Source organism: Ambystoma mexicanum, chromosome 11 (genome assembly GCF_040938575.1).
Source record: "Ambystoma mexicanum isolate Mex_15411 chromosome 11, UKY_AmexF1_1, whole genome shotgun sequence".
Lineage (NCBI taxonomy): Eukaryota > Metazoa > Chordata > Amphibia > Caudata > Ambystomatidae > Ambystoma > Ambystoma mexicanum.
Genome location: NC_090934.1, coordinates 405,160,969 through 405,182,478, shown reverse-complemented (window position 1 = coordinate 405,182,478; position 21,510 = coordinate 405,160,969). Strand labels below are relative to the sequence as shown.

Below are 21,510 nucleotides of genomic sequence, written 5' to 3'. Positions count from 1 at the left end.
GGTGCCCTGGATCAGAGCCAAACTGCCCCCCCCACAGGCGAGCTTTGTTCCATGACCTTGACATCACTGCTTCTTGGCCTCAGAGGCATGGAACCCCTTGAAGCCGGGGAACGTGCAGGGTTGGAACTCAGACATACCCTGGGATTGAGGGAAGGACTTCTGACCTGGTTTTGTCAGGATGGACAGGGACTTGGCAGTTTCAGTGGGCATTTTCTTCTTTGTCAGTTCATCGGTTGATGAATGAAAAAGGTCCCCGCCCTCAAAGGGCAGATCCAGGATCTGCTCTAGTACATCAGACGAAAACTGTGGCGTGCATCAATGCGGTCCTTCTCATCTGAACCCCAAGGCACAGGAGGAAGGCGATGGTTAAGAATACAACTAGGCCGCAGCCACCACAGAGGAATGGGGCTACGGGTGGGAGGCAAGGAGCATTGGCTCCCTGTCCGTCAGCCTAAACCTGCCGTCAAACTTCTTGTTCATCTGGGTGTTGGCTCTGAGCTTCTCCCAGACCTTCCGCGCCACCTGCAGGACATGCTTCTGGAGGGGGATGCCAGACCGGATCGTGGTGCATTTGCCCAAGACCTCTGCTAGCACACCTGACTCCTGGGGGGTTTCCTCGGGAAGAGGGACCTCCAAGAACTCTGCCAGGCCCTGATGGCGACCATGAAAGGCTTTAATGGATGCAGAGGGTTCACTGTCCTAGGTGTCATCGTCGCCATTGCCCCCGCCCTTTTTTTTTTACAGACCAAGGGCAATCCGAGCTCTGGGACACAGGTGCCGGCAGGAATCCCCTCCCAGTTCTGGAGCCACAGACAGGTCCAAAGGCTGTTGAGGGATGTGGTAGTGGAGGAGGTTGGGGGGGTTCAGAAAAACCTGAGGGGTCTGAACCGGTGGAGGGGCTGGCATCAGAACTGGGAGCGCAGAGGGAACGGGAGGTGTACCCAGAGGAGGGTGCTGGGGAGACACCGCCTGCGAGATGACCTCCTTCATGATGTCCTTCAGTCCCTGGGTGCTGTTCAGTGAATAGATCCCCCTTCATTGCTGCGGACCTCCCCGCCATAGGCACCCTTCTCTTTTCCAACACCTTTCGCCTCCTGACCCCTCCCTTTGGCCACCTCCCCATTGGACCCCCGCTGGTCAAAAACAACCCAGTGAGAGGCATACCATGCCCTCGCCACTGCGCCATACCGGCCTCAAGATCCCCCCGGGAGGGGTAAATCAATGACCACATGGTCCACCCCCACCTGCCACAGGACCGTCGACCAACCGGTCCTCCCCACAGCTTGCGTTGTGCGTATTAGTCCCATAAAGTTCGCAAATAATAAATCTGGTCCCTGGTTTGACAAGTAAATGCCACCGCAATGCACATTCTCTGCCCCTGTCACCCGTACATTGGCTACCACACGCAGCCACCCCCAGTCTCCTGCCAACTGTTCATTGTTCAGTTTTCTTGCTGATATGTTAAGGGGTCTTGCCGTGCCTGGAACTCCCCATCCTGTCCTTCGGAGTATTTCTGACCAAGTGATCATGGCCTGTGGGCAAAACCTGCCCATCCACCCGAAAAGCGAGACCAGTGCTACTTGTTTCTTTCACCCCATGGGCACCGGGTCCTTTCCCCCAATGTGCAGGATAACCAAATTCGGCACGGGCCACCGATGTGCAGCCCTATGTTTTGTCACGATGTTGCACACTTTGCTTATCCCTGCATGCCCCCTCTCCCGATCCACGCCTGCTGCTTTAATGGATTTCTGGAAAATCATCCTGAACTGGAATTTTGAGGCAGCGGCGCGTCCTGGTGCCTGAATAGCAGACCCTCCCTGTTCCCACTCAGCGTGATAAAATCCTGTAGGGCAGCCACTGAACAAATCATTGTGACCCCGTTAGTAGCTAGCCATCAAAAGATAAGAAAACAGTCCTAATGGCGTCTTGTCAAATAAAAGAGCCTATACTAAAAAAATAAAAATAAAACTATTGCCAGTCCTTAGTTGCCAGACCCATGCTGGAGAACAACAGTTACAGGTAAGTAACTTGCTCCTTCTCCAGCATGGGGTCTGCCATGGATTCACATGCTCACGAATACAAGAATACATAGCAGTACACACATGCACATCCACGGTAAGTGGCAAGGCTCAACATTAAGCATTTCAACAACTCAACATTTAGCATCTCTTACCTCCTTACCAGGCTCACCTTCAGGCGAACAGGTTGCGCAGCACTGCCTGGCTGACTCTGGACTCCTCCCTGGAATCCCGGTCGATGCAGTAGAATCTTGTGAAAGTGTGCGCTGACCTCCACGTAGCAGCCCTGCAGATGTCCAGCAGGGGCACACCAGACAGGAACGCCGTGTTAGCAGCGATCGCTCTGGTTGAATGGGCTCTCGGATGGCCGGGCAACGGTCGGTTTGCCAACCGGTGACAGTGCATGATGCAGCCAGAGAGCCATCTGGGAATGCAAGCCTTTGAGAGGGCCTTCTCTTGGTTCACAGGTCCAAGATTCACAAACAGCAGTGATGCCTTCCGAAAACTCTTCGTGCGGTCCACGTAGAACTTCAGCGCGCTAGCCACATCTAGCAAGTGCAAAGTCCTCTCAGCCGGCGACGAAGGCAACAGGAAGAAAACAGGTAACACCAAAGGCTCGTTGAGATGGAAGTCCGACGGCACCTTGGGCATAAAGGAGGGGTGCGTCCTGAGCACCACCCTCGTCTCATGGAATGTCAGGTATGGAGGTTTACAGGAGAGGGCCTGGATCTCTCCACTTGTAGTGCGGAGGTGATGGCCACAAGAAACGCTGTCTTCCACGACAGGAAGTTTTCCTGCCAGATGGGAGGGTACCAGAAACATCCCTTGGGCGACGGCCCAGTGCCACAGATCCTGCGTCTGTCCCCGTTGTCGCCATCTCTGTCCCCGTCTCATCCCTCGGAGGAGGGGATGGGGGTGAAGGCTGGAAGGGGGGAGGAGGATGGACTTGTCTCCGCTTGTTAGGTGGGCTCCCCGACGGTCCAGGCTCCGCTGGGTCATCAGTGGGGGTGGGGGGCAAGGCCATCCTTGTCCTTATCTCCGTACACAGGGCCTGTATAGCCATCAAGACCGCTCCTGAATTGTCCCCTGGTACGGGTACCGGCTGCAACGGGGCCGAAGGCTGGGGCGTGGGGCCCTGTGCGGCCCTATCCTCCTCATCGGCTCCCCCGTTGCTCTCTTTGTCGGCCTTGTGGGGATCCTTCCCGTGGGCCCTGGATTCTTCGGACTTCCTGTCCAGGATCCTTTGGACGCTAGCCAACTCATCCTGAGAGGTGGTATCCATGTCCGTTATGTCTACCGTGCGCCCCCCCCCCGCTTTCTCCTGCTGGGGTTTCAAAGGGCTCTTCTCGATAGGTAGAAAAGAAGATTCCCTCCGGGGTGGCAGGGAAACTCTAGCCCCTGGAGCCGTCTCCACTGGGGAAGCCTCCGTAGGTTTTGCCAGGGCCGCTTCGAATCCTTCAAATGAGGCATTAGCTGGCTGAATCCGGGCCTTCATGACCTTGGGTGAGCCTGAGGCCCTCACCTTGGGGGGAGGTTCACAGCCTCGCTCCCCCTCGTGCTGTCTCCGTCGGGATCGACCAGGGCTTCTCCTGAAGCTTACCCGGGTTCTCCGACTTCCTCTTCACTGAGCCAGAGCGTTGGCTCGTGGTTGATGGCATTGGTGATAATGCACCCTGCCTGGCAGCCGAGGAGCCCGACTGATCGGCGCTCCCAGTGCCCGTGGACTCGCGGTGCTTAGCCTTTTATTGGGCCCCCATCGCCAGAGCGCCCTCAAAGGTCTTAGAAGACCGCTCGGACTTCTTCCTCTTCTCACCTGCTGCTGGGCTGTTCCCCTCCAACCAGTTGGTGAGCCGAGTACGACGATCCTTCTTTGTCTGTTCGGACATGTTCTTAAAAAGCGCACAGTCCTTCTCCACGTGCGATTTGTCGTTGTGAAGGCAGTAGAGGCACCGACAGTGCCCATCCTCCTTAAAGACGTTCTGTAGTCTGCATCCAGGGCAGCTCCTGAACAGTTTGGATCCAACAGGCGTCATGCTTCCCTTGTCCTGGGCTATGTCCACGAGGGGTAGGCCTCAAAGATCTTCTGGAATCCTCCGAGAAGTGGAAACTCGATGAAAAGATGCCCTTGAGGGGCGTTGAAAATTCTGAAAACAGGTCCCCGTTGATCGGAAGTAGAATAGGTAGAGCTTGAGGCTCGATTGACCGAAAATATAAGAGTAAACTCTTCGAAAAAACAAAAAAAAAACAGTAAAAGCTCGAGAGCTACAGCACGAGGACTCCCAACACTTGAACATGCGGTAACAATCTGAAGATGGCTGCCAGAGGAGGGGCTTAGGTAGAGGGCAGTCATTGGCTGGGGGCAGTATGACCCAGAGATCAGTGATTGGTTAGGTTACTAGTAGAAAGACAGTTCAGAAACGAAACTGAAACTAATTTTCTCTTTACCGAGGATTCCCAGCCTGACGACGGGGAATATTCATGAGCATGTGAATCCATGCCAGACCCCATGCTGGAGAAAGAAGTGTTCACAAATAATATGTCAGGATGTTATAGCCAGGGTCTCCTTTCCCCACGTTTTTAGCACGGGGCAAGGTGAGCCTCTTGAGCACAGCACACAACTGGGCTTCCCAGCACAAGGCTATTGTTCTTCTCAGCGATATCAGGATCCTCAGTGGTCAAGTCTCTTTCAACCGAAGTCCCTTGACCTGAGAGCCTGATGTATCAAAATAACAAAACAAAAAGTTCCTTTCAACAAATACAGGGATTCAGTCCTTTTTGCCGATATCCAGACCTTCAATGGTTAAGTCTCTTTCTGCAAAAGTCTTTTCCTCCGAGGGCCTAATGTATCAAAAAATAACAAAACAAAGTTCCTTTCTGTTTGTTTGTTGGGTGATGGCTTTTCACCCTGGGATACCCCTCTTTCGGGCTCAGATCCTTCTGTAATGTTAGCCTCCCTCTGTCGGGTTCACTACGGCTTTGATTCCAAACAATTTCACCTCTTGCATTCACAAGTCTCAATGTCATTTTAAACAATCCCCTGTGGACATCCCTCCATCGGGTTCACTCTTGCCAACACACAGTTCCTACTACTTTATCACAATGTGCGAATCACTCTCATTAGCTTTCCCTTTGCCGTTCCGCCATAGGGTTCACACAGCCATCTTTAATACTGCTCTTAGGCTCGTTCGAAAGTGGGATTTACCTTCCCCTTTCTTCCAGCATCCTTCTGTTGGGTTCACATTTGCCACAGTTTACAGAACATTCTCTTCAGAAAGGGGGGGGGGTTCCCTCTGTAAGGAACTCATGGTGTCAACAGTAAAGACAGACACAAGTGATCACAGTTCACTGGTGTTTATTAAACTGTAAATGCAGGGTGGAAAAACGCCTAACCTAAACCTAAATCTTAGATGGGAGCAAACTTAGACCATAAAATGAAAAATAAGGCCGTCCTTGTGGCGTCTGGTCAAAGTAAAAGGCCTACACTGAAAAAAAAGCATTTCCAAATCCTTACAACCAATTATAGAAAAAGTGTGGGATAGGATGTGATTGCCAGGGGTCTCCCTTTGCCACGTTTTAAACACGGGACAAGATGGATCTCATGAGCACAGCACACACTCGAGCTTTCCCAGCACGAAGCGACAGTTCCGTTCCAGCTATCAGGTTCTTTGATGGTTAAGTCTCTTTTGCAATAAACAGTCTCTTGCCTTCGAGGGCCTGATAATTTCAACAAACACACACAAAGTTCTATTTCACATATGTCTTTGGGTGTCGGCTTCAACCCTGGCCCCCCCTCTTCTGGGTGAAGACCCCTCATAAATCGTACTCGACAAATCAATTAAACAGTTCCTTTCTCAGCGAACTTTGGGTGGTGACTTTCCACCCCCGGATCTCCCTCTTTCGGGCTCTGATCCCTTTTCAATAGTCAGCCTCCCTCCTTCGGGTTCACAATGTCTTTCCAAACATTTTCACTTTGTACATTGTTGACATCCCTCTGCCGGGTTCACTCCCGTCAAAAGACTGTTCATCAAACTTTAGACTCTTACACCTACAAGTCTTTTCAAACATGCAGGATTCGTTTCCCTTTCGCTTCACAATCATCTGTCGGTCAAAGACTTTCGACTGTACAGGGATTTTACAAGACCCCTGTGTGACCACTTTGACCCCTCTTCTCGCTTTTCTCCCAAGGCCTTCTGGTAACTGTAGTTCAGCAGCAGGGTAATCGCCTAGAGTTTCTCCAGTGAACACCTGCGTGCTGTTCTGCTATGCTTGCTTTACCCTTTTCTTATATCAATAGTTCTTTGTTTATTCAAAGTTCAATTAGCCGATTGCTACTTTCGTTCAACAGTTTTTTTAAAAAAATGTTAAAAGAAATGTATCGGCTCTCCTCTCGACTCACCTGTGATGAACGGTTTTCTGTTTTGCTTTCTTGTCTGTAGAGTCAAGGCCGTTACCATTGGACCATGCGTCTCTCCCCGGCTTGGCTTTGAGCGGAGGAGGCGCCCGGGTACCGTTGACATCTGCTGCAACACATGCTGGCTGTTGTTCGTGGTCTTATGATTCCTTCTCTTGAGGTTTCACAGGTCTCTGTCAATAAGGGCAAGGTCACTTCTCCCCTTGGTATCCTCCCGACTTGCACCGTCTTTCTCCTCCTTTTGAACTGCCGGGTTGAGTTAGCCCTCACATTGTGCGGTCTGTCTTGCTCGTCCTGTGCTCTCGTGCTCTTGTGCTCCACCTTTTATCCCTGTGGGGAAGGCAAAAGGCTGTCAGGTGTGTGTGATTCTGGTCAATTGCCTGACTTCGCCTGACCCTTGTATTGGGACATGTCAGGTAAATGACGTTGGTGTTAGTCCATTGTCTTTCGTGTTGTGCGAAAGTGTTCAAGTCAGAAAAGGGGGGGGCAGTGTTTTGGAATATCCTATGTGGTAGGATGGGGGAAAGGTGTTCAAAGAAGGGGGATACCGCGTCTCACCTGTGTGTCCCACTCCCACTCCCCCAGGACCTCCCCATCCAGGTGACCTGCCGCACTAGTCCACCCCCAGGAACTGGATCCAAAAGCGATGGCCGTGGCCTGGCCACCTGGATGACAGATCCCGGGGACTGGATAGGGAGACACCTTTAGGTTTCTCACACCTTCCCCTAGCTTTCTCTTGGCAATGGGTCAGAGACTTTCGATTGTACAAGGTATTTGATGTGACCCTTGTAGGACCACTCTGACATCTCACACGGCCTTCTCCAAAGGTCTTCTGGTATCAGTAGTTTCAACAAAAGGAGGACCAGCCGGAGTCTCTCGCGTGAGCACTCTGCAGCTGGTCTTTTCCCTTCCTTTTAAACTTTTTAACCGTTCTTTATGAACAGTTCAAGTGATGTCTTTTCACACTTTTGTGCTCGCAACCTGACACAGACCGGTTTTGCACAGTTTCTTCTGACTCACTGGCTGTATTGAAGGCTTTGTTTGCATCTTTTTCTTCACCACTGGGTCTTCCTCTGTCGGGCTCGGAGCCTTCTTAAACTTCCTCAAGGTTCACCCTCTGTCTGGCTCCTCGGACGTCTTTTTAAAGTTCAGCAAGAAAGCTTCCCTCCGCCAGGCTCGAGCCTCCTTCCAAAGTTCAAAATCTCAGCAAAAGGTTTTGGGACTTCTAATCCCAGAACACACTGGGCTGATTCTGCTCCCACTTCGTTGCTCCCCGAAATGGCATTTTCTATCATTGGGAGCTGCAGGAGCCAAAAGGGGATGTTACTAGGAGGTCAGCGTCTCTCCCTCTGCCACAAAGACCTGGGTTTGGCTGCCTGGCCCAGGGGAGGAGTTTAACTGTTGGTACCACCAGGCAACCCCAGCTGCCCCTGGTCTTGCCTTCTGGAGATATAGTTTCCTCCTCCACACTGCAATCTACCTCTGGAAGCAGGGCCAGTGTTTGAGCTGTGTTCTCCTCCTCTAGGTCTGCCAGGGTCTCTCCAGCTCACTAGGGCTTCCTCCTGCTCTCCGGTACCTTCCAGAATCCCCAACTCGCTCACAATGCTGTTTCTGGCGGCTGCTTTTATACTCCCAGCTAGAGTTGACTGGAGTCAGGTGTGAGTAGTTGTCCCTCCATGCCTGACTCTGCCTGACCTCATTATCGGGCCAACATGGAGACTGCCCATAGGAATCCATTGCCCATGTATTCCTATGGGTAATACTCATGTCTCTGATCTGCCTCTTCCTCGTCCCAATTCTTGTGGATTTCAATAGGTGAATGGGATTATGGGAGTTGTAGTGTTGTGGAGAGGCAACATTTGTATTGGAGTTTAGAGATAATCTTGAGTTCTGTCATAATCTGTGCTGGGCCTGATTATGGATGTGAGTGTTATGATGGTCTGGTGATGTCACCGACATTCTAGGTGGAGTGTTGGTGTGATGATGTCACTGGGACTCTGGGTGGAATGTTGATGGATGTTTGGAGTGCTGGGTTCTACTGGCGTCAGATGGACCTAATGTGCTGGGCTGGATGTATGTCCCAGTGCATTCTCTACTTATGAAGTAAGAGAATAAACCTACATGTAAACTACTTACCTTCTGGTCTTGGTTTTATGAAGAAGCAGTCAGAGTTGACCTCACTGGCGACGAGGATGGTTACTGTGCTGCTGGGAAGGGGCAGCAAATGAGAAGCGCTGCCTTCCTGGGAGACATCTGTCCAGCAGTAGAAGGCTGCAGGCCGGGCGGTGCAGCGGAGGTCGAGTTCAGGATCCAGGTCAGGGATCCTGAGAGTCCAGTTGTGGCAGCTGGAGGTGGTGCTGTAATTGTCCTGTGAGGCGGTGCAGGAACATTGAAGGTCCGTGGTCAGGGTCCAGGATGGGGGCCATGAGGTATTTCGGGTACAGCATTACCGGAGAAACTAAGATTGGTGATCCGGTTCGGGTCCTAGGTGTGGCGTGGATTCCCAGCGTGTGGTCGTCACTAGCCTGCAATCTGGGCGGTTGCTAAGGCAGCAGAGGGGCAAAACGAAGGGGGCCTTCTGTGTTCGGAGGAGGTGCGGAGCTGTCCCGTGGTCGAGACAGTCAGCGAGTGAGGTGCTGTTTTGGTTCGGCACAGGCAGGAAGCGGCCGGGAGGAGGATCGCCAGTTTTACCCATCCGCATTTGGCCAGGTGCGATCGGCATGAAGTCGGGTGTGATGGCGGTTCGTTGCGGGCGTGGATCCACTGATGTTGCTCGTTTGGTGCTGGCAATATGTTTGATGACGTTGCTGGAACGCAACGTAAAGTTGGAGCGCAGCGTTGTACGTGGCAGCAACGTTCCTCTGAAGAGCAATGTTTCTTTGGAATGCATCGTCGGCCCTGGTCATGTGCAGCTGCGCGTAACAGAAGGGAAATGGACAGTGCATGCCGCCAGTGTGGTGTCGGAACTACATGGGGCGCATGCTATGGTAGCATTGCCCATGGGAAGTGTCGGTGGATGTGGCCAAGAGGATTTTGATTATTATCGCGAAGGGCGCGATACTTAGAACAGAGTGCCCTGGTCAGCGGAAAAGAGCGGAGAGGCGATATCAGTAGAGGACATGTTTACTTGTGCACCGGAGGTGTCTGGCAAGGACGTCGTGACATGGACCGCAGTGTTGCAGGGCGGCTGCGGGAGCTCGATCCTGACTTGTGGGGTCTCCCTAAGTGGCGGCGTTAAGGGAGCCCGATGTCTAATCTGAGGTAGGTGTTGGGGGAGGCCGGTGTCGTTATTTATGCTGTTGTATTTATGTTGTGGCCTCTGGGTTAGTAAATATATGGTTTGGTTCCTGGGTCAATGTTAGTAGTTTAAGGCCTGTTATGGTTTATATAATGTTGTTGTGTATATGTATGTGGCCTGCTGTTAGGACATGTCCTTTGGGTTTTCAGTATGGACTCGTGGATGTGGGGTCCATGGGAAACTGTAATGTTTGTTTTACACAATGTTTTCTTTGCAGGTTGGCTGAAGTGGACATGTGGGTGGGGGTATGGCACAGGGGACTTTGGCGCTGTGTCACTTTCATTCAATTTGCATTTACAATTACTTGCCTTGCAGTTATTTGCTTGGCGTTACTGGGACACATTGGGGTTTGGCGCAGGGACTTTGACGCCATGGATTTTAACTGTTTTGGTTTTCAAGGGTTTACATGTTGCCCTGTGGTGTTTTGTTTGTCGTGTTCGTAGTGGCCTGTCCCCTGGGTATAAGTGGATGATGTCTGTGTGGAGGACGGCAGTGATTCTGAAGGGCAGTGAGGTGCTGTCTGGTGTTTTTAGGGACAGTGAGGTGCTGTCTGGTGTTTTTAGGGACAGTGAGGTGCTGTCTGGTGTTTTTAGGGACAGTGAGGCGCTGTCTGGTGTTTTTAGAGGCAGTGAGGCGCTGTCTGGTGTTTTTAGAGGCAGTGAGGTGCTGTCTGGTGTTTTTAGAGGCAGTGAGGTGCTGTCTGGTGTTTTTAGGGACAGTGAGGTGCTGTCTGGTGTTTTTAGGGGCAGTGAGGTGCTGTCTGGTGTTTTAGGGGCAGTGAGGTGCTGTCTGGTGTTTTTAAGGACAGTATTGGGGTTTAGAGATAATCTTGAGTTCCCCTGTTTTCTCCTCCTTTTTTTCCGTAAGGGAAAGTACTGGAGGTGAAATGGGATTTTGGTGCCAATATCTCAGAAATACTGCTGGGATATCGGGTACGGGTGCATCAGAAAAAATGGGATACTGCGTCTCGCCCAAGGACGCTCTTTACGCCGTCTCCAATGACCCCCTGCCCAGGTGATCGATCCTCCCTCGCTCGTCGGCCCCCAGGGTTGGGATCCAAGAGCGCTGGCCCTCGCCTGGCCACGTGAACAAAGGCTCCCTGGGAATAACCTGGGAGAAACGCCACAGGTTTCTCACAAGAGCGAGATTGTGGAAGGTAAGGGGAGGACAGACAGAAGGACAGGCCGGTGGGCAGAGCTGGAGGGAAGGTTAGGCTGGTGGAAGGGAGAGGCCAGAAGGAAGCAGCACTCAAAACCGAGATGAGCAACGAGAGCGGACAAATGGGAGGGAGGCATGGCGTCATTTTAGGGAGACACGGGGGTGTTTGTCCCCCCAACTTTCATGGCACACCATTTTGTCCCCATTCATTTGGCTGGGGCACCTTTTCTTCAGATGTCATGTCCCCCCCCCAACATTTTCAGCAAAGTTATTCCACTGGAGGGAGGAGCAACAAAATTCAAACAAAGCCAAATCAAAGAAAATCACAGTTAAAATGAAAGCAGATTTTCTTTTCAACCAAAAAAGAATAACTGATTGGAAAGAAAAGTAAAAGAACATAACACTAATCCGTTTCATTGTCAGCACATCCCACCACTCTGCCTACAATCTTCCATCCTCTCTTTTAAACCTGTCCACCACCACAACACGCTGCCTGGACAGCCCGTTAGTAGTGAGAATCACCAACACCAAATGTCACGAGCTAACCTCTATACCCACCTAATCTTCCGTGTCCAAGTAACCTAGAATCTCCTGGCACCGCTGGAGCTCACCCACATGGACTATGAAATCACTGCACCGACCTGCCAGTATCAGCGCAGCGTCACCTAGAAGAACATGTCTCGCCCACAACGGGATCCATGATACAGCCCCAACATATCCGAGCAACAGAGACGTCTACATCCCTGCATGGGGGAGAAAAACATGGGGCACTGTCAGCGCTCCAAGAAGGCTGATGAAGAACAAAACAACCTGCCTTGCACTTTATTTCAATTAATTGAAACCAAATCCCGCGGACACCATGATAACTTGTTAGACCAGTGAAGTGTGTAGCTGCTGGCTTGTTTCTGCACGCCCGCCGAGGCTTTCTCAAGGCTAGCTATGGAATTAGCTCACTTCTCTTTTCAAGTCAAACAGAAAATGCGCCTGTAAGCATCATGTGACGATTTTTGACATAGGTCCAAAACCCATTAAAGCATACTGAATTCATAACCATAGATCAAACAACTAAACTCTTATAATGCCCCTAGGCGCATTCCCCAAAAACCTTCACCCAAAACCCAGAAATAGATCACAAGCAACTTTTCAGGGAAGCACTCCAGCCACACTCCATCTCCTTATGACAAAGCGCTTCAGTACACAGAGCAGCGCTAAACAAGGATTGTGAGAAGTCAAGACTAGCCAGTGTTGGGAACCACATCTCAAGTATTGTGCCCAGTTTTAGGGCCACACGTGGAGCACAATGTCCAGGACACCGCTAGAGTATTGCGGCCAGTCGTGCAGGCCTCATCCAGACTATTATGCCAAGACATGAAGGTCACTTTTGGAGTATTGCGCCCTGTCAAGCAGGGCTTTTCTATTATACCAGCGATCGATTTTCATGGAGGCCAAGTTGTCCTCAAACTGATCTCTGGGATGGAAATGTGGCCCAAAGTCGTCTACGGTTGGTTGGACAGAAGGAAGGCCATATTTTGGAGACGGGTTCGGAAGGTGCCCAATGCTGTCCCGCTTGCAGCAATGTGCTTTGAATTAGGGCTTCTGTCACTGAAGGTTTGGGTCCAGTTGAGACTGCTGTCCCTTTTTGGTAAAATAAACATATTTCCCAGGGATTCTGTATACAACCACATACATCTTTGTATGGAAGGGAAGCAGGGTCAGGTGGGACCTTCTTCGTTTATCGAAAGGTTAAGAGAGCACTGTGCCACACTGCTGAAAGATGCCAAGCAAGATGGGAATGACCTTGATAGCCAATCCTGATCAAGTGAAAGGCCCTCTATTTAACGGACCGAAGTGGTACAATTGATCAGTTTCACAATTATCCGTCTTTGTCCCACCTGGCACACGAACATTAAAAAAAAAGAGAGATATTGTGGCTCCCTGTCTGCACTTGTTCCCAAATCGTTTCTATAGAGCAATTGTGTTGCGTTTTAGATGGAACTTGTGCCCAACTAGAGAGCTGCTGCTAAAATGAACATTGATTTCTAGTGGGGCGTTCCACTGTCGTTTTTGTAAAGAAACAACGGATATAGAAACAAGCCAATTTCTTCTGGAGTGCTCTGCCCTCGCTTTAGAAAGAATGGGTTATTTTAAGAAATTGCTGCTTTCAATAAATTGGGCAGACAGCGGCAATCTCTGGAAGAGGTGTTTAAATGCCAATGTAATGTCTGTCGGGCTCACCGTGGCAGGCTTCTTAAATTCTTTCAAGCTAGGTGGCCGCTAGATAATCAGGAGAACGTAGCTTAGATGGAAGCAAGTTTTAATCTGTTGTATAGTGTTGTATTTCTTCTTGCTTTCAAGATGTTTGATTTTTCTACTTTTGTACTTTGTGAAAACTTGAAGAAAATGATTGAGAATTTTAGATGCATCTTTAAATGTTATAGGATGTAATATGATAAAACTGTTTCACGCAACTGTATTTTAATTTAATGTGAACGTTAATTTATGTCTAGTATTGCTTTTTTCTCAATGATGAATGGTAAAGTTTTTTCTAACCATATACAATTTAAAAAAAGATAATGCCAGCAGGTGCATTCCACAAAAACCTTCACCCAAAACCCAGAAATCGATCGCTTTGCAGTGCAAGCACCTTATCAGGAAAGCACTGCCCAATGACCATTAGCAATGAAGCCACACTCCAGCCCCTTATGACAAAGCGCTTGAGTACACAGAGCTGCGCTAAACAAGGATTGTGAGAAGTCACGGCTAGCCTGTGTTGGGCACCACATCTCAAGTATTGTGCCCAGTTTTAGGGCCACACGTGGAGCACTATGCCCAGGACTCCTCTGGAGTATTGCGGCCAGTCATGCAGGCCTCATCCGGACTATTGTGCCAAGACATGAAGGTCACTTTTGGAGTATTGCCCTGGTCATGGAGGCCATTTTAGGAATATTAAACCACAATACCAGGGACTGCTTGGTCCCAAATTCCTATGTTACGATAGTAAAGTGAGCTGCCAATCCTGCAGTGTGTCGCTTTACACAGTATCCCCGTCCTCATTGCTTCTCAGAGTGTGTCGCAATCCTGCAGTGTCTCGCTTTACACAGTATCCTGCTGTCCTCATTGCTTCTCAGAGTGTGTCGCAATCCTGCAGTGTCTCGCTTTACACAGTATCCCGCTGTCCTCATTGCTTCTCAGAGTGTGTCGCAATCCTGCAGTGTCTCTCTTTACAAAGTATCCCCCTGTGCTCATTGCTTCTCAGAGTGTGTCGCAATCCTGCAGTGTCTCGCTTTACACAGTATCCCCCTGTACTCATTGCTTCTCAGAGTGTGTCACAGAAAATGTCGGAAAAAAATCAACGGCCCAAAATGCTGAATTTGGCACTGGAAGAAAAAAACGTCAAACAATATTGTCGATCATGGAGTGGGGGTTGCGGTGTAGGGGAGTCCCAGCTTCCATTGAAAGTAAAGAGGGGGACAAAAAAGATTTTAAATAAACAATAAATAAAAAAATAGACCCTGCAGCAGAAGTCCACCCCTTGATGGGGAGATGGAACTCGCATCGCAGGGAAGGAGCCATGCAGACGAACAGAAGGTGAGTGAGGAGCAGGAGGTACATTTAAGGGTAGGGGGGTGCAGAGTGGGGGGATAGCGGGCAGGGGTCATGTACGTGATTATTTCGTTACGGACATTTCGAATTTGCGATTTTCGATAACGAAATATTCACGTACATCCCTTCTCAAAGGCTCTCTGCAAGGACAGGCACCTTCCCATCACAAATCTGTTCTCCCGCGTGGCAAAACATTTGGTAGCATTATTTGTAACCAGACGTTTTACAGAGATCAACGCACAGTATTCCCTTTTTGTAGCATTAAAAGCACATTTAAGGAGCGCCCCACTCAGAAACCACCATGAAAAGAGCTGACAGCTGGGTTTTATGCGTAGCACACACAAGATAGAATAACCCTCAGGACTGTTTCTTGAGTGAGTAACTGAGACCGAGCAGTAAACAGCCCCACTTTCAGAGAGTACCAGAGGCCCAATGTGTCGCTCCTACAGTGAAGGGCAATTCTTCCAGAAAACCGACTGACCCCCGACGCCTCATCATGGCACTGACGCCCGGCATCCCGCTGTGTGCCGACGACCCACACCACACCGGTGGTGCTGAACCCCTGGCACCTCTCATCCCTGGTGCTGGCCACTGGCAAATCCTTGTATTGGCCACTAGCAGCTCTTGTATGGTGGAGTGAGCCCAGGTGCCTCATCAACTGTGCTGACCCCGACAGACCTCTGGTACCCTTCATCCATGTTGCTGATCCAGGGCACCTTGCACTTAACCATTTTTATCAACCCTTTGCTTCTCTGAGCCAAGATGCTGACCCCTCTCGCATCTCTCATCCAGTGTACTGAGCCCTGGCACCTCTCCATACACATATCTGTCTCCTGCCACCTCCCATACATAGGCATGACCCTGGCTCTTCTCATAAATCTGCCAAATCCCAAATATGGGACTAATGCCTGGCACTGACCCTGGCATGTCTCCTTGGTGCTTCCAGGAATGAACGCAACCTTCTCAATCCATTCAACGTAGAAGAGTCCCAATTTTCTCTTGATCGTTCAAGGGCCAGCGCGGAAATCATGATCCTCCTTTTTTTAATGTCCTGGGCAACATGTTTCCAAGCTTTTTGATTAGCTGCTTATTCACGCGTTTTCCCTCTGCTAATCCACCCCCAGTCGGACGCAGAACACCTGTTTGACAATGATGCAGTGGTCATTTCTTAAGACTCCCTGTGGAAGTGCTCAGTGGTTTTTTATTTGAGGGGGTAAATGGAGACTGAAAGCAGAGTACAGTCTAGCTTAGGAACTGGGCTTGCAAGGCATGTCAACAACCAGAAATAAATATGCAACGCCGCAAATCCTGCGCAAAGAATGCCCACAGTCCATGCTCCCCAATCAATGGAAGGAAAGAATGCCATAAAGTCACTGCATGGGAGGGGGTCAGGAAGGGGGGGGGGTCGATGGTGCTATGTCCGATACAGTGGAAATAGAAATGGGGGTCTGATAGGGTTGCGTGCTGGCTCACCTGCTGTTTTGTGAAAAAACTGAACGTTCGACAGATGCACCCTCGCTTGCATGCAATAGGATTCCAATCCTTATGTTTGCCGATTACCCGGTCCTGCTTTCACTGACACTAATGAAACTGGCATCACCCGCTGGACATTTTTGCCGGCTTCTGCCAGACGAACGGCTTGTCCATTAACGTCCAAAGACCAAGGCAATGGTTCCGTGAGGGAACAGGGGAAAAAAAAACACCCTAGAATTAGGCTTGTCCTGGCAGATGGACCGATCAAACAGGTCGCTGCCTAGGACTATCTAGGAATAGGAATAAAAGAGGACTGTACTTGAAAGGAGCAGTTGGAGAAAGCTGGTCTGATACTTGCAAGGTACAGTGACGTCCTTGCAAAATGTACCAAAGAGCATAGGGGGAGGGGGCTGTGAGGATTGCTCCAGAGGCATAGAAAGCCCAGGCAGGCAGCCCTCTATGGTGCAGAGCTCTGGGGCGGGACCAATAGTGCGCCTCTGGCAGTGATAGAGAATACATTTATGAAGAATCTTCTGGGTCTACACATCTGTGCACCTAATTTACCGGTCAGCCTTGAATTGAATTTGTGGCCCATTGACGTAGTTTGTACGGGCAAGCCATTGGATACTATTGGATACGGGTCTGGACCAATGAAGAGTAAGTACAGACAGGCCGTGAGGGATGTCATGTCACAGGAAGGAGTCATGCACTTACCTTTGTTTTGGACCCGAAAGAAAGAGTTTCGAACTTTTGGATTTAAGGACTACTGGACTAATCCTGATACCATTGGCAGCGATTCCAAGTCTTGCATTGTTACTGCTCTTACGGGAATAAGGGATGATGAAATTGTTTGGGGCTGGCCTGTTCCAGACAGTTCTTAAGATATTGGTTGTTAAAACAGACCGTGGTTTATGCAGAATATTTAGATCTCATGTACCCAATACAAATGAGATCTTTGTTCATCAAAGCCTGTATGGGCATTCTCCCATTGACGGCCTTACAGAGTAAGGGGAACCATAAAACCTCTCGAGTATGGCCGTTCTGTCCTGGTGCAATTGCAGACAGGGTCCACTTTGTCCTGCCTTGCCCATGCTATGGAGCTCTGAGACGAGGATCTCTGAAGCCTCTCTTCAGGGCATGCCGAGTTACTAGCACTGCTGAGGCTATGGCCTTGTGCCTAGCGACGAAAGATAGCCTCGCAAGTTTTACAATGGGTTGCCATCTAACGACGGCTTGGAGAAGGTCATCTAATCATGGTCCGTCGATCTGAGCGGGCTGGCGAGAGCCCTACAGAATGGTAGTGCACACGTGAGCTGTGCTCTCTTTGATTCCATTATTATTAGAACCCTTGGAGACCGAGGGTAGAAACGGTTAGCTTGAACAAGACCCATGGCTGAGATTCTGTCTGTATTTTATTTCTCATGCATTGCACTTTATGACCATGCTGGATCTTTCCTGTTGCACTAGCATCCAATGCACCTTTTGGCACTTTTGGCACTTTGCAAAGATACTATTGTGAACCATGTGTTCATGCCTTAGTGGAACAGTAGGTCGTTCTAGTGGTTGCACGTCCGCACTCTGCCAAGATTCTATTTCATTAAGACTAATGTATACCCATGCCGGTAGAATCACAGAATATTTTCGTACCATACCTTGACGATTTGCCTAGTAATGAGTATTAATTGTTCTCATCATTCTTATGGCTGTTGTTGATGGTTTTATATTTGGTTGTACTGTGTATTATCTGTACTGGCAATCACCGAAATAAAGCACGAACGAACGGGATTCACAAAACATTGGGGTGACCTTGGGATCCCTCGATTTTTGATCTGGGATCCAACCCTCCTCTCGTCCCCTCGATGAGAAAGACAGCGCCAGATTTAAGGAAAAATAAGGGGCCGTCACATTCGTTTATGACAATATTTTAAAGTCAAAATAAGTCTACTTTTTTCGAAGGAGGATGAACAGGTGAATATAAAAAAAAGTGGTGGAAGAGGGATTTAAATCAGGCACCAAAAAACAGGCAGCGGAGGGAGGCAGGCCTGCGAAACACATACACTGGATTACAAGGTACGGGGCCATTATGAGACACTGGCCTTCCCAACGGTGTTGTGGGCCACTTTTGTGCTCCAATAGGGGACATTTTCACGACTTGGATTCGTGTGCATCTGGTAGCGTTGCCCAATGTGCTTTTAAAACCACCACCACTACCTGCCAGAAACGCTCCAAACATTGCCACAAAAAGACTACTACTTTTTTGAAGAAAAAAAAATCGCAGGGTGCAGATCGCGAATGTAGGCCACTCGTTTGCTGCCCAGTCCTTTTGGCCCAGTCCAACCCTGTAAGAGAGTGTGGGAGGCTTCAATGTAGAGCCCCGGTGCGAAACCCCTTCCATTTGCCCTCAAACTCCAAACGCCGGTCCCTAAGCCCCGATGCACTCCAGCAATTCTGCACTTTTACGCCGCCCCCCCCCCCCGCACCTCCTACCGCCAAGACCTGAACCGTACCCATGGCTTCATACGTGCATGCCAGCACAAGGCCGCATGGCAGGACACACAAAGCCTGCCCAAAACATACAGATGCCTCCTAGTCAAAAACACTCACACACAGGTGACGCACACACAAATTCCTCCACCGTAAACGCAGTCTCCTCACAAAGACAAGTACATGCGCCACACCCCCAACCCCCCCCCCCCAGCCTTACTGCAGCCATCTTCGTCGCTGTGGTCCCCGCAGTCGTTGTCGCCATCGCACTGCCACTGCGCTGGGATGCACGTGCATTCGCCGAAGGCACTCACCGCGCACGTGAAGTGGTTCCGCCCACATGCACACTCGGTGCTGCCATTTACAATAACTGCAGGGAGAGAGAGGAGATTAAAGGTCAGCCGATACTCGCACACTCACCTTACAGTACATTTAACACACGTGGCCGTTTAATTTTTTGTATTATTGGGATGTGGTTTCCAAACCCTTACAGAGTAATTACAATTCTCAAATATGGAACGACAAATATAAAACATTAAAGCATTAGTTAATCGCCATTTACAAAAAAAATGTTATTTGCAATATTGGCTCTACAAACCTTTTAGCAAAACAAGCAATACAAAACAACATTAAACAAACATCCTACTACGTCATACACATTGTCCCTAAAGAATAATTATAAAAAACAGAAAGGCCATTCAGTCTCTAATAAAATCCTCAGGAGAAACAGAAAATCCTCAAGGTTTTCTCAAAAATCTTCTTTAAAAAAATGAATTGCTGCAAAGATCAATGAGAAACATTCCCCACTTAACTAGAGCTTCCACCATTCTTCATGTGTCAAGGTTTTTGTTCTATCTAAAAAGCCTGCTAACAGCCTAGTTCTTAAGTCCATCAAGCATCTACAGAACAGGAATAAGTGGCCAATCGATGGCCTGTTCCCTCTTGTTTACAGAACCAGCATTTTGCTTTTCAATTCCTTTGCTGGTACTTGCCGCCAGAACCTCCCCCCGACGGGTACAGATTGAACCCTAGTCTCAAACTGAGCTCTGTATGTGCTATTCGGGAATTTAATTAGATTCTTGGGAGAGAACCCACATCCCTCCGCTTGTGTTTATAAAATAAAATAACTTAAAGCTGCTGGCCTCCTCCAAAGTCTCAATCCAATCTGCTCTCCAGTTTATCCTTGACTTTTGTTGGATTCCCTCTCATATCTTCCATGTTGGAAGAGGCTTTTTCCAAGAGCCCTGCACAGTGGAGTTCTCATCGCCACAGAAGCTTGGACCTTCCTGTTGTCTTTTCATCTTTAATTAGTTGCAATACTAAAGGGGTATTTTCCAAGGCACACTTCCTAAACAGTGACACGATCTTCCACTCCACTATACCCCTTAGCGAAATTAATGTTCTCTCCTAATCACTTGTATTGGTATTGATTTCCGGAGGCCCAAAACTCTTCTCCAAAACAGGCCTTCTACTAAAGGCCAAATTGTTTCGCGGATGAAATACAAGAACTCTGAGCCACAAGATAGGGCTGATGTTACATTTAATTTATAGAAATCCAACAAAGGTATAATCGAGAAGCGGCAGAACTGCCTACTAAGGATCCCAGCTTGGGCTGCACACATTAGAGCCCTGTTCCTCATTTGGTCCACTGACTTGGCCTTGATCTTACTTGCGTTTATACATACATCCAAATGCTTAAATGACTCCACTTGTTCAACTCTTAAAGTGCCAAGATACCATTGGAACCATACTCCTGCTCTCGATTTTGGCTTATCTAGGACCAGAAACTTTGTTTTGATGGTATTAACAGCCAGTTCGTCGTTTCCAACGTACTCCTCCAGCTTAGCCATTTTACGCTGAAATCTGATGGGTGCCTGGTTCATAAGTACCAAATCATCAGCATATAGTAGATGGCCCACTGGAGTCCCATTTACTCTGGGTGGAAAAACACCTGCTTGATCTAAGGTCAACCCCAAATCTGAGATGTAATGGTTGAACAGGGCAAGTGCTAAAGGGCAGCCTTGTTTAAGGCCTCTAAAGGTCGAAATCTTCTCAGTTAGCAAACCCGCCCTGCTCAATTTTACTCTTAAGGTGGTTTTATTATTGCGATTTGGTTTCAAAACCCTTGCAGAGTAATTACAATTCTTCTAACAGTACTTTGATAAAGTAAGCCAGTGCAATGTCAATGGAATTGTCTCTTCCCTCAAACCGACGATTCCACAATATTTCACGCTGCTCCGTTTCCATATCTTTTAGGTATATACCCAAACAACGTACCCTATCATCAGGCAGTTTTTGGACAATCTAAGATGTTTCCATGTTCCACTACTAAGTGCACAGAGTCTGCGCATTCCGTCACAGGGTAGAAAACCACTACGAGGCCCCATTGTGTCCAAGGTGCACAGAAGATTAAGTCGGAATCTGGGATACGTCATGCCACTTCCTGGTCAGGGAATATAATTAGATAGTGTAGTATGGTGCTGTTCTAATTGCTGCTCTCAGTGCTCATAGACCTAATACTGCTGTAATTTCTCTTGTTGTCTTGCCCAATCCCATTAAGCCACTTTCAGTAATTTTTGGATGGACTTTTAAGTGCAAGACCGACAGTAAAACAAGCATTGCCGAAGAGCAACATTTTTCTTTTTTCACATGCAGACAAGTTCCTCGCAATCATCATGTTTACTGGGAGGAGTGGTCGAAAATTGTAATGCCAAATATATATTACATGTTACTGCGAGTATTTCAATTTTTCATACAAAAAGGAAAAATGAGAAATTCAATATTTTAATGCAGGGCTTTGTCTTTGCATGCTGTTTTGCTTAGACACACTTTGATATTACACCAGGGGCTGCTTAATAGTAGCGATTAACCCACTAGCTTACAGATAATTGTTGTTTGAAATCACTGTTGTGATCAGCTTCTACATAACAGATAAATAGGGAATGGGCCACAGCTCAAGCTAGTGGCATAAAGGTAACCCCCATAAAAGGCATTAAAAATAGATAAGGCCACACATATTTCTATACGAATAGTTTTTTGTTGTGGTCAGAACTTCATCTGAAACG

General features: G+C 48.8%; 1 protein-coding gene across 6 annotated transcripts in view; it reads right to left on the bottom strand.

Annotated features, from left to right (window-relative positions):
- Positions 1 to 21,510, bottom strand: part of LRP4 (LDL receptor related protein 4) — a 565,328-nt gene that overhangs the window by 459,654 nt on the left and 84,164 nt on the right. For all 6 annotated transcript variants that reach the window (XM_069623191.1, XM_069623193.1, XM_069623192.1 and 3 more), the window contains exon 2: positions 18,666 to 18,815. In XM_069623191.1, the coding sequence (XP_069479292.1) occupies positions 18,666 to 18,815 (150 nt within the window). The remainder of the gene's footprint in view (positions 1 to 18,665; positions 18,816 to 21,510) is intronic.